The following is a 13,993-nucleotide window of genomic DNA, read 5'->3' as shown; positions in this document are numbered from 1 at the left end:
ACGTCACGGCGGTGGTTTTCGGGCTGATCGGACTCTTTTGGCTGCTGTGAGTTCACTGTATTGTAAAGGGTACCGTGGATCCTCGGAGGAGGAGGGGGGTCGAATTTGCAAAAATCTCCCGACTAGCTTCACATCCGGAGTCTCGACGATCATAACTTATCGCACCTTTTACCTTTTTACAGAGCTGACTTTTATTGTTTTTATTAATTTATTCTATTTTTCTTAGTTTATGTTTTACACTCCGGGAGGGCAGAAATGGCGGCCAACATGTACCGGGTCGGAGGTATGTATGTCAATGTGGATCTTTTTATCAAACAGAAACCTCTCCACTTTTGCTTTATGTCGCCGTTTTGTGGCGATATTTCCGCCCGTTTGTGTTTAGTCGAGAGATACAGCTGCGGTACGATAGCTGAGCCGCGATGAGTTGGAGTAAGAAGGTGAGAATTTCTAAATATTTGGGCTTCAAAATGGGTCAGGCCTCGCGACTGTCGTGGCCACAGCAGCTAGCCGCCAGGTTGCTAAACGGCTAGCTCACAATGTAAACATTTTTCAATAGTCGGCACCCTTGTTGGGCTTTGCCTTTCTGATCCTTGGACCAGGTGTTCGGGCAGTGATGCACAGTGGGACTTTTTCGACCAGACATGTGTTGAAAGGCTGTTAAAATGTTACCACGGGCTGTCTGAGGCTGCCTTTGTATTTGCCTCCTCTGGCATGCAGCCATTAGTACGAGTCCTTATTTAGCTAACGTTAGCACCAGCGGTGGCTCCACTCATTACCATTATTGCAGCGTCGGTGCTTGATTTACTCTATTTCAAGAATGCATCTTATAATCCTGGTAACATTAAATGCCGGGTACAACAGCACAGTCCATATACAAAAACCATAAGGTCACCTAATTAACAAATTGGCTTCCAAAGCTAGCTAGCTCTTTAGCAGTCTACAGGAATTCACCATCAAATTATTGTCTCTTTTCATGGCGTCGTTGCGTCGGGAGGATTAAACCTAACACCCTCTGTTCACACATACGTGAACTGCAATCCTCTGTGAAGACTGCAAATCAGCCTCGATCTCATGTATACCGGCCCTGCAGCACAAACATTTACTATCTTTACCCAATAGTGTGTATCATTAGTGTATTGGTTTGGTTTCACTGTGTGTGTTTGATGCTGAACATATGGACACCTCTGGTACAGCTCTCATGCTGCCTTTAAATGCCCTTTGCAAACTTCCAACTCCTAAAGGTGCATTCAGGTTCGTCAGTCTGAAAACAAACCTCTTATTCAGGGTTTTCCATAGTATTGTAAGGCAAACCATTTTGCCAAACTCATGTAAAATCAATGTGGAGAGCTAGAAAATTATCCAAAATGACTTTTCTCTGATGATGATGATGATGCGTTCACTGCCCCTTTGCAAGGTTTTTTTTATTTTTTGCATGCATTTCCAAAATCCTGTAAACTGGTATGATGGTAGTGTTAGAGACATTTTTTGTGTTTCCGTTAATAATTCATATTTTTATTTGGATTTGATATCTTACTATTGTTTTATGTTTATTATATGAATATTGGAGTTATAATAGTGTCAGTCTTAACATCATTATGTGATACAGTCCTATTGGCTGCTGAGCTTATAAAAAGGAAATGAAGGGGAAGCGGAAGCCTTGAGTCCAGGAGCATCACAGTTTTTTGACTATTTTGTAATTTGATTAAGGAATTCATCTTTTGTGTGTATCAATTTAAGTTTTAAGTAAAGACAAGAATCAGAAAAGTTTGGATTCTAGACCCTTTTGTTTACTGATACGTGTCGTGTACAGAAAAACTCCAAGGTCTGGGGCTAGTGAGTAAACATGCTGCATTCACAGGTAGAAATGCTGCAGAATTATGTTAAATCATAAATTTTTGATTGAATAATTAAAAATGCAAGTTTTACACAAACCTAGGGAAAATCTACGTCGTAAAAGGCACCACTTTTCTGAAAACTAAGAGCAAACCCTTTCATAGTAATGCTACATGTAATACCAATCACTTACTTCCTGTGTTGTGCTGTTCACAACGCATCTATAAAAGTCGATCTATAAACAGCCATAAAAAACAGGACTTATTTTGGAATAACAAAAGATACACGCTAATAGAAGCAGTGAACTTTGTGAACACTGTATTACTAGTGGTTTAATGTTGCACAGAAGTCAAGATTCAGTACGATGAAGGTAAAAAGAACCCCAGAAGAACCCAAGTGCAGAAGGCTGTTTCTTTTTATTCACTGTATTTTTAACAGACTCGTACAAGCTACAGTTTGTTCCACCTAATGTTAAAAGGCCCCTGAGGTGGTTGGCAAAGTCTGTAAGCTGAAAAATGTAAACAGTGAATCAGAAACTCATACATAGGTCGTGTTTTTATATAGGGCTGATTTTACAAAAGATAGAACAAAGGTAATAGGCCATGACCAGCTATAAAACTGAAAGCTGTCTCTTATGTCATAAAATACAACTTGAAATGAGTTGTAACTTAAAACGTTGGCTTTAGGAGGAGTGTTGAAATGTGTTACATTCAGGTTATTTTCAATGTTTTCTTGAAAGAAACTGACTGGTTGCTAGTGGTTTCATGTTGAAGTTTTTATTTTTTTTTATTTTTATTTTTTTACTGGTGCTCCAGCTTGTGAAATTTGGTTATTTTTTTATTTTCTGTTCTGCTGCATGCACCAAACTTAATATCTAATATCTGCACTGTGATGATTTGGGATCAATATGACTTCTATTATGCCTATAGGTTCAGTGTGTAAGATTTAGGGGGGTCAAATCACAGAAATGGAATGTAATATTTCTAGCTATGTCATTGTTAGAGGAGAACAAGTTGTTTGTATGCACTGAAGGTGTTTGTCTCTACCATGTTTTGCCATCGTGTTTCTACTTTATGCTCAAAATGGATGATAACTCCTCCTTTTTTCCATTTTATAGCAGGTGGCATCTAGGGTTAAAATGCAGGTCTTTCACTTACATTATTGCAGTGTAAATCAGAGTTATTATCCCCTAGAAGATAGAAATTAAACTGGGATTTAGTAAATTTTTTTCTTTTTGCTGCTACCACAGTAGGGGTGAAGTGGTGTAAAACTGAGCAAACTGACTTGGAATCAAAACGCTGAACTAAATTGGTATTCTGAATTATACCACTAGGACTGCACTTCCACCCAGCAGATGTTCGATAATGCAGCTCTACTGTGATTTGATAGCTGCCAGTAAACATGAAATAATGAGAAGAGTAACCTCATCTCTGCTGCTTGCACGGCTCTGATAAAGTTTGGACATAAGTTGGGAACGGGACTAAAGCAGCAGCGTTATCAGTTTTGCCCTGAGTTTTCTTCTGCTTATCTTTTACCTCGTCTATGTGTGTTTTTTGCTTTTTAGCCATCTGACTTCTGTCTCTTATCATCAAAACAAAATGTGCTCATTTTCCCCTCCCTTTATGATGATTTTGTAGTCAGCCTTGGTTCGACTTTATACTTTTCACTCATTGCTTTGTTAATCTGTTTAGAACAAATTGAACATTAAGTTCATCAGGTTGTCACCATTGCTTATTACTAATTCAGAGCAGGTTGGATTTGGCACTGCTTTTTAATTAGACACATGTCAAAATTTAAGTTCAACAGGTTTAGATAAATCAAACCGGTTTAAGCTCCTACAATGGACTAGAGTGGAAAAACTGGAAACTGACCCGGTTCTGCGTCATAGGGGAGTGTGAGGTGAGGGTGGTTCAGTCTGTTTCAGTCTGCAGCTTCACTACAAGACCTGAAGCTTTATTGTACCCACACTGGTGATTTAAGTCCATTTGATAACAGCTCTTTCATTGTTTTCTGTGCTCATATATTAACCCAGTGTTATTTTTGTGGCAGTTCTCAAATGGCTTTTCCTCTGTCTTTAACCTTTCTTGAAGTAATTTATCACCATTTATCATAATGTTATCCTCTGTGTTTTGCTTTTTTCTGTGAAAATCATGTATATTCCTTTATTTAATTCACTGATCATGCAGATGTTCATAAAAGCTCAGGTTAAAGTTGAGGGTTATTATATTGAGAATGGAAAAAACTGAAGAAAAAGTGACTTTTTCAACAAAATATATCATTAACTGAATGTAAGGGCATTTTCACACTGCATATCAGAGTCCATTGGACCCCAGGGTCTGCTTATTTTTTCAGTGTGAATGCAAATGCTCCATACGCCTGTACCGTACCTGAGTCTAGCTGAGAAGGTAGTCCTGGGTACTGACTAGGGATGTAACGATTACCGGTATAACGATAAACCGCAGTAAAATTCCCGACGGTTAGTATTACCGTTTAAATTCTAATTATCATGATAACCGTGTTTGATTACCGCACTTTGAAAAGTCACAGTACTGCACATTTCCTGGATCATTGTGCTACTTATTTACATTTATTTTTATTCATTTTCTTGCCAGTTTTGGTCAGTTTTCATTCATTTTATCTCATTTTTTGTTCATTTTCATTGATTTTGCTGCTTATGTTTGTGCATTTTTGTCCAATTTGTTATGTATTTTGTTCATTTGTTGCTTATAGTAAACATTTTTACTAAGTTTGTTTTCATCTATCTATCTATCTATCTATCTATCTATCTATCTATCTATCTATCTATCTATCTATCTATCTATCTATCTATCTATCTATCTATCTATCTATCTATCTATCTATCTATCTATCTATCTATCTATCTATCTATCTATCAAAAAGAAACAAACAACTCAAACTTGATCTGGAAAATGGTCAAACAATGGCCATAAGGTGTCATCTTTAATGCACATTTGTATGTTTGATGTTTACATGTTAATATTTGAATGTTTCTGCCAACAAAAAGTACATTGTCCCTATTATTTTATTTTATTATTATCTTTTTTTTTTTTCAAGATAGAACTTGGTTACATTATTTCAGTGTGTGTGTAAGTATAAATACTGCGATAATAATGATAACTGATAATTTTGGTCACAATAACCATGATACGAAATTTTCATATAGTTACATGCCTCGTACTGACTGCGTGGACTCTAGTACAGTACATTGTAGTGTGAAAGCGATCTGTGCCTGAGAATGAACGTGACATAATCGCCACGAGACCATAGACGGCGCTCCTGTTGTCTCCTGAATAAGCCTTAGATCCGAGCGGCACGGGCTACCCTTACTGACCGAACCAGTCGGTTATATATCAGGGACAATGAAGGTCGCTCTTTACTTTGCCTCAAACAGGCTAACAGATAGATAAGTATTGCCGGTCTAGACAACTGAACAGAACAGTTGCTCGGCTGATGACGCAGGGGTTTATCTTCTTCTGACTTCCATGCTTGTTGGATAGCGACAGAATTCCTTCCACACCGCCACCTACTGTTTCAGCCCTGTAACACCCACTCATACTCGGGCACAGGCTGTGGTACGTGCTTGTGAACGCAACATCTGTCGCAAAGGTGTGAGCATATCCAGGTACAGCACGAATCCGGATACCCAGTGTGAAAACGCCCTAAAACGAATGTGTTCATCCGCTGTCATTGATCCAACTCCATGGGTTTTTACTGGTGATTCAATGTTGTAGAAGATGAAGGTGTTTCCATGGTAACTACAGAGCCTCTGAACATCCAAATGGGTCATATCTGATGACTGTGAAAAGATTACAAATTTCATTTTACACCAATTATTTACATGTATTGTAGGGCTGTGCAATTAATCAAAATTCAATTACGATTTCGATTATTACACGCAACGATTACAAAAATTATGTAATCGAGAAAAAACGATTATTAATTTTGAGTCGTTTTAATTCACGCGCACGCAAGCTACCATGAGCTGCTCTGCCCCGCCCCCCTCTAAGCTACTGCTGCCAGCTAGCCGGCAGGTCCACCCCACCAGGAAAGTTGGACCTAATGGTCTGGAAAAATGGCAGGAGAATCACAGCAGAAGTGCTTGGTAAACAAAAAAGGCAAGTCAAATTCAATTGTATGGAATCACTTTGGGTTTGATGAAGAAGACGAAGAGCAAAAACACATCACGTGCAAAAAGTGTTTCGTAGTTGTGTCCGCACCGACCGCTAACACAACAAACCTTTGTAACCATCTAAAGTTTAACCACCACCACCTTTATCGTAATCTTATGAAAAACTAAAACACATAAAAACAACTCCGTCTACAACTTCGTCCGCAATGCAATCTTCAGTTTCCGAATCTCTTTACGCTGCAACTCCCGTATTAACCTAACCCTAACCCGTATAACCCTAACGTACGTCTTCTAGATGGGTGATGTATACAGAAGGCCTGAACTGAAACCTCACGGCACGCCACTGAATTTACTATGTTTCATACTACATTGAACATACTTGAATTTATAATTTGCACTTTACGTGAGCGTTTTTTTTTTTTTAAATTGCTCCAGTTCTATGGCAAGTCTATAGCAGTTTAATTCCAGTGCACTATTTATTTACAAAAGGAAACATACTTGAATTTACAGTACACTTATTTGCATTCAAAGATTTTTTTGTTTCGTACAAAAGTGAACATACTTTGTTTTAGTGGTTAAAAGCTTTATTTATGTTTAAAGAGTATATTTTACATTGTTTTGCAAGAAAAAAATAAACAACTTTAAGGTTAACAAATAATCGTTTTTAATAATCGTGATTTCAATTATTGCTAAAATAATCGTAATTATTATTTTTTTTTTTTATAATCGAGCAGCCCTAATGTATTGATTGGATTAGTGGATCACAACTTATTAAACATTTCATATTAGTCGATGCTCTTGGTTTGTGGCAGCTGTTTGGGTGTGTTATGGGTTAAAAACAGTGAAAGGAAAACCTAAAGTTTTGCATACTACAGATGTGAACTAATTCACACTAACATCACAGCCCCTCCTTTATGTTAAATAGCATTTACTGTCAAACATGTGGGAAGTAGTTAAGAATTATCTGCTAAATTATTCATCAACACTTAAACTACTGAGCAGCATGTATGAGTTCACCTGTCAAATTTAGGCGGTATTTCTGCATCCTAACTTTAATGAATGCTGCACCTTGACAGCCCGGGAAGATTCACCTTTTGGTTTGTTAAAATGCAGCATTTCATTTGCAGTAGGCAGAAAGTTACTGTGCATTCTGCTCAGGTGCAGGTGGAGAAGGCGATTTTCTGCTGATATCTATTTATTAGAATGTGAAGACGAGACTTGGCTGGTATGACTTTGTCGTATCCTAATCCTATTCTTCTGTTGTCTGTCATTTGCAAAGTCAGAAGACTGTGGTAACTGCAGTAATAGTCTTCCTTGCGCCGCTTAAATTCATCTAAGTTTCCCCCAAAGGAAAAGACGATTGCTGATTAATGAATGCTCATTTTCCGTCCCAACTTTCTTAGATAACTCGACACTACTTGTCGCAGTGGAAAATTAGGTTTCAATGGGAATGTGTCACATTTGAAGGAAAATAATGCAGTAAATTTCTCAGTTCACCCTCCTTGAATTACATTTTCATGACTTGATTTGGCTAAAATTGATATTTTATATCACATATTTGGGTTACCTCTAAGCCTTCACAGTGATCATTGTGTGTTTTCTGTTGCAGATTATGTATTCTTCGAGAACTCCTCCAGTAACCCTTACCTGATCCGCCGGATAGAAGAACTCAATAAGGTATGGAGGTGTTTTGTTTGTGCGTCCTCTGCCTTAGGGTGAATTGCTTGGATTCTTCTGTCCCACCCCCCTTCTAAACAATGTATGTATTTGCATTTTGTCTTTAGAGGAGCTTAATTTGAGTTTTTGTCCTGTTGAGATGTTCAACCGACACAGGAAAGGGCCACACCTGTGGGAGTGTGCACCTGTAGGCAGAGGAAGCTTTTGTAAAGAACATATCTGTAAATTACATAAAAAAAACACATAAGGATTATCTTGAGCCAAGGAAGAGTTGGAAGATTGTAAATCAACCAGTTCTAAGCTATTTTTCTGTCACGTTTGAGCAGGAAGAAGTCAGATTTGACTTATCAGAAACGGTTACTTGTGATAAACTTGCATTTATACAAAGATTCTCAAACAAATATGTCTTTATTGGAACATTATGACTAAGAAAACATTGGAGTCTGCCTTAAAGTAACCATCAGAACTTAGAAAAGGTTCAATCTTTGAATTCCTAATTGTTAAAAACGAGCTGGACAAAAGTGTGATGCAATGCAGTACAACGATCCTGCAACAAACACAGGCTTTATGAAAGTTAGAGGCTGAAATAAAACAATTAAATTAAAGTTGATGACCATTTTGCAGCAGGGGCTTGTGGTGCTGGTCAGTTATGGTGATGAAATGTTGTGTGTGTGTTGCTGTTATTTTGTCTATATTCCCTGGGTGTGCTGAGACCCCGGGGCTGTGCAATATGACCACAATCTTATTTCTGATCTAGATAATTTCACATGTTCACACAGAAGGTTTTTGTCAAGACAGTTATGATAAATTTTTATAATAAATTTTAGTTATATAGCGCTTTTCGATCAAACACGGCAACAATAAAAGAGTAAGAGCACAGTAAAAACAGATTCAATATGGTTTGGACTTAGCATTTGATTTTATCGTGAATTACTTGGGTAACCTACCACACAAGATGAGGAAATTGGACCGATATCTTTTGTTAATATTATTAGCAGGGGCAAAAAAAAGCCATAACTCGAAAATGGATGTGGGAAGATCCCCCGATACTTATGGAATGGACACATGTTGTGAATGAAACTTATGACATGGAAAGGCTGACCTTCTCAGTAAGGCTCACTACTGACAAATGTAAAAAATATTGGGAAAAATGGAATGTGTATGTTAAAGAAATCCTCAAACCCATATAATTTAACTTATATATGCTTATTTAGACTTTTTTTTTTTTTTTGCCTAATTCATCCTGAACCTGTCTGTTTTATTTGTCTAAAGGTTAAACCTAGATGCTTTATCTGCTTTTTGTTTTTGCTTATTTGTTTATTCCATATACAGTAAAATTTTGAGATAAAAATAAATTATTAAAAAAACAAAACAGATTCAATAAAATAAATAAAAACTGTTCTAAATAAATATAATTCCAGTAAAAGCAAAAGAATGCTTTAAGATCAGAGCAACACCATTTAGTTGATATAAATGACCACATACAATGAGATATAAATACTCCTCAAATAAAATGTATTTATATTTATTGATATACTTATATTTGGTTGCTTTTCTTGGAAATTTTTCATTTTCAATTAGCTGCAGACCAAAATATAACATCAATATAGGATATGGAAAAGAAAAATATAAGTTCATTTGACAAGTTTCATAGTCAGACCTTGTTTATTAGACAAAAGTAGAAGTATTACACATTTTTACATTTTTATGAATCACTTTTTACACCATAATTACAGTACTTTCTTACACAGAATGCATATGTCATACACATCTTTTTCTCCTGAGGTTTTCGCACCATGATGAAAGCGTGGAAGTGGATAATCTCAGTTTTATTTCACCTTCTACTGAGTAGCTGTGAATTGTTTTTTTTTTATGGCTGTAGATGCCAAGATGTCTGCCTCCTGTAAGAGCCTGTTTTACATTAATTAACAAGCGACAGGAAGGGCCTTTTGTTGGAATCACACCTTAATTCGCATGAGAAGCCAAGTCACTCCAGAGCCCCTGTTACTTCACCCATTTACAGCTGTTGAGTCTTGTTTTGTTAAACAGATGTGCGAGTTGGGTCTAGCAGACACCCTAGGGTGGGGTACTCTCCCATTGTTGTACTTTGCTATCCTAAAGTCTAACTTGTGACTGCACTTGTGTAGATCCATAGAACCCTGGCAGACAGAGAGTCAGTGGGTTTACATGATGATTAAAAAAAAACCAAACAAATTATTGCGTTAGTACGACTAAAACTGGGCTTTAAAAGTACATATAAGGATCAGGACCAGGTGTTCTGACCCAAATCCTGGCCTGAAAATTGAACATCATGCATCTCATCTGCACAAAAAGTATGCGATATGTAAAAATTGCAGCGTGGCCCACTGTTGTGCCAGCTTACCTGAATACGTGTTCTTGTCTGTTCTTCCGTTCTCGCGATCTTGGCTTAAACCAAGGATGCACTGGTTGGTGACTCATGTAGACTTGGCTGGCAGAATATTTCAAGGTGCACTTTGTGCTACTTTCAAATTCTACGGCTGCTTCTGTGAAAACTTAATTCAGAAAATGTTTAATTGAGTAGATGACGTCACTAGATGATGTGATATATGTATGATATAAGATATATATGTATGTTAGAACACGAGTGAGAGGCAGGATAGCAAGAAATACAGTCAAGGAACATATTATTAGACCATCAAAAGTCATCAGAAACAACGGTTTTGCAATATAGTACTAACTCTTGTGTGTAACATGTGACTAAAACAGACAGAAAAGAAAACATGGAATGTCTAAAAGCACTGTTTTTGTCAGTACAGTGCCATAGATATTGATGTAAGAACTGAAGTGATTTTGGTTATTATCAAGAAAACATGGAAAATGGGTAGATATTATCTCTGAAATTAAACTCTTATGAGGTATTTTTGTTGTTTTCATTGTATTTGTCCAAACAAATGTACCTTTAGTTGTACCAGGCATTAAAATGAACAAGAAATTGAAGAAAACAAGGGTGGTCGAATAATTTTTTCTGCGACTGTACGTCATAATTATCATAATATGGGATTCAACTAAATGTATTCCAGTTTTGAAAAATATACAAAACGTATAAAAAATATAAATGACATGTACGTACTGGTACAAATATATTGAAATCAAACCGAGTGACATTGTGGTGATTTGAGGGAAATGCATTAGGGAGCTGATAGTGGAAATACAGCAGAGACAGGGAGGAAAGTTCACAAGTACCAGCAGTTCCAATTACAGAGAGACTTCTGTCCTTAGGAAGTACGTTCTCTGGGACCATTCTGACCAAGACCATACTCCCGAACTTCATATTGAGGAACAGTCATCGATTTGGTGTCTTGCTTTTGGCTATTGTTTTGTTCTGTGACTGTAGGTTAACAAGCTGAAAGAGAACGTATTCACCACCTATCGTAGCAAAGACGACATGATTTCAACAATGAATCGATTACACTCCTGTGTATGTAGACTAGGACAAAGACAACAAAACAATTAAATGGTTAAGTGTGCATGTAAACATACCGATAGTCACAGGTTCTAATCTTCAACAAAGGCATTAACGATTCAAGTCTGTGTCCTAGACCAAGGTCCTGATGAAGGTCTAGAGTTGGTCCCTGAGCGCCTTCAATGGCAGCTCACTGCTATTAATGTGTGGATGCTAATGCTAGTTGCTGTGTGCATTAAGATGAGTAAAATGCAGAGACTGAATTTCCGTAAATGGATTATAAAGCGACTTAGCCTTGACCTCATGTTATGTGAAATTAATGTCATGTGGTGAATGTGTCGATTCCTATTTACTCTGCGGATGAAAAATTACTCAAAAGTTACAAAAGACTAAGACCAGGGGTTCGCAAACTTTGCTAGGCTAGCTTGAGACCCAAAAAGGAAATATGTCTCCCTGGAGCCCAAACTTACAAAACTACTTTTTTACATTTTTTTCAAAATTTAGTACTAGACAAACATTGTGGCAGGGGTAACAGAAAAAAAATACAAGACAAAACATCTGGCATACTAATTCATAGACTTCAAGGGATACAAGTTCATAGACACCAGACATGACAGAATAGTTTATAGACATTAAGCAAAACAAAGGCGGGTGCAAACAGAGGGCTATTTACAGGTGAGTTTGTGTGTGTATATGTATAATTATTCATGATTATTTTGTGCGTGTTGGGCATATTCAGGTGGAGACAGAGGAGGGAATGAAAACAAAATTGACAGTCACATAAGTAAAAGGGTCACAGGATGTGAATATACAAAAATGAGAAATCAGTAAAGGGTTTTAAATAATAGTATAGAAAGAAGATTAAGGGAAAAAAGAAAGAAAGGAAAAAGAAAAGAAAAAACAGCGAAGTCAAGAATACCAAATACAATAATAGTGACAGCTTTTTTTTTTTTTTTTAACTTATAAAACTACATTAACAATCACTATTATGTTCACATTTCTCCCACAATCTAAACCACTTTGCTGCCTATTCCACATTAAATATCAGGGAATGTCATCACAAATAGCAACACCAGCAACTGCTTCTAACATGAACTACTGAGTAACTCGCTAGTTATGAACCAACAAGACACACCAGCTAAAAAACACAAAAAATAACTTCATTTGAATGGACTCAAAACACCGGCAGAGTAAATAGAATGTTCGTATTTTTCTTTTATTTATTTCAGGATGATAAATTCCCATCATAGCATGTTTACACAGAGTTTGAGAAAAGCATTTCAATATAATAAACTGATGGAAAATGTAAGGAGCTGCCTCTACTAATTCCTGCGTAATCAGGATATGGAGAGAAGCGTCTGTAACATTAACATCACATGATTCAAATGTAGTTTGTTGTATTTCTTCTGACTGGACATAAATCTACTAGAATATGAGACGCTGAAGCAGACTTTATATTAGAGCTGCACATGATGTTTAATACTGAAGAATAAACCAGAGTGAATCTTATCTATTTGTCAAACACTATGTATTTCTTATCTATTTTTTATTTAGAGACACCATAGAAACAAACATCAATAATAACATGTGCTTTGTGTCCCTTTTTCTTTTCTTACTGTCCCCTTCGTCCTTCCATCATAATAGAAATGTTTGCAAGAGCAAACCCAAATTGGATCACGCAAAGCTTTCACACCAAAAATAAAGACACATAAGCCCAATGACACAAACTTCAATAGAAATACGAGTACAATGGAAGGAAGGTGTTTCATTGGGTCAAAAAACACACCATGAATATGTGCATAAATGAGTGAGGTGCTCAACAAGGACAGGGCGCAAAGCATGAAAAATAAAAGGGCAAAAAAGACAGCTGCAAAAAAAAAAAAAGTTTAGAAAGTACAGTGCAAGAATTGCAGGATACAAGTGTATAAAAAAAGGTGCTAAAAGCATTACAGGTTAGACCAGGGCTGTCAAATGCATTTACTTTCAGGTTCCACATTCAACCCAATTTGATTTAAAGCTGGTCAGATCAGTAAAATAAGAACATAACGGCCTATAAATAATGACAACCACAAAGTTTTCTCTTTGTTTTATTGCCAAAAAACACATTCAATTAGAAAAATATTTACATTAACAAACTATCCGACCAAAAAAAAGATGTGAATAACCGTAAAAAACCCTTTAATGTCTTCAGAAAAATAAGCTTAATTTTAATCGTGTTGTTCCTTTATGTATCATTTTTCATGTCATTACAGATCAGATCTACAAAAGGCACAAAACATTTAATAACAGGCAGAATATTGTTGAAATTGCACTGATTTTTCTTAAGAAATTACAGTTTTTTCAGGTTATTCACATCTTTTCTTTATTTTCTTTAAACATTTCAGGTTGTTCATATTTCTTTGTTGAAGGGTAGTTTGTTCATGTAAATATTTTCATAATTTAATGTTATTTGTTGCACTAAAGGAGTTTATTATTCATAGGCATGATGTAACATTTTTTTTCACATTAAACCAAGAACAAAATTTGGAGTCATTATTTATCGATTAGTTTGCTTTTATTTTACTTGAGAGCACATTGTTCTGTATGTGGAACCTAAACTAAAACAAATTCGACACCCTTGACTGTTAATATCCTCAGTGTCATTTTTGCACTTTGCAAATTCATCCTGTGGGCTGGACTGGAGCCTTTGGCGGGCCGGTTTTGGCCTGCGGGCCTCATGTTTAACACCCCTGGGTTAAAAGGTGACTAGTGAATGTAATCAGTGTCATTCAGGATAAATAAAGATTTTAGATTTTTTCATAAACTGAACTGATATGGATATACAAGTATGAATAGTTGTGATGCAGAACATTTGTGGGTCAGTATTTCCAACGTCTAATAGAACAGAA

The 13,993-nt window shown here is 36.5% G+C and overlaps 1 protein-coding gene across 1 annotated transcript in view; it reads left to right on the top strand.

Annotated features, from left to right (window-relative positions):
* The window catches only part of mta3 (metastasis associated 1 family, member 3), a 66,177-nt gene continuing 52,184 nt past the window's right edge, over positions 1-13,993 (top strand). Inside the window, exons 1-2 of the mRNA XM_030121549.1 lie at positions 1-283; positions 7,593-7,660. Of these exons, the coding sequence (XP_029977409.1) occupies positions 256-283; positions 7,593-7,660 (96 nt within the window). The 5' untranslated portion in view covers positions 1-255. The remainder of the gene's footprint in view (positions 284-7,592; positions 7,661-13,993) is intronic.

The sequence above is a fragment of the Sphaeramia orbicularis genome, chromosome 19 (assembly GCF_902148855.1).
Source record: "Sphaeramia orbicularis chromosome 19, fSphaOr1.1, whole genome shotgun sequence".
Taxonomy (NCBI): domain Eukaryota; kingdom Metazoa; phylum Chordata; class Actinopteri; order Kurtiformes; family Apogonidae; genus Sphaeramia; species Sphaeramia orbicularis.
This window is presented reverse-complemented; position numbering and strand designations above follow the sequence as displayed.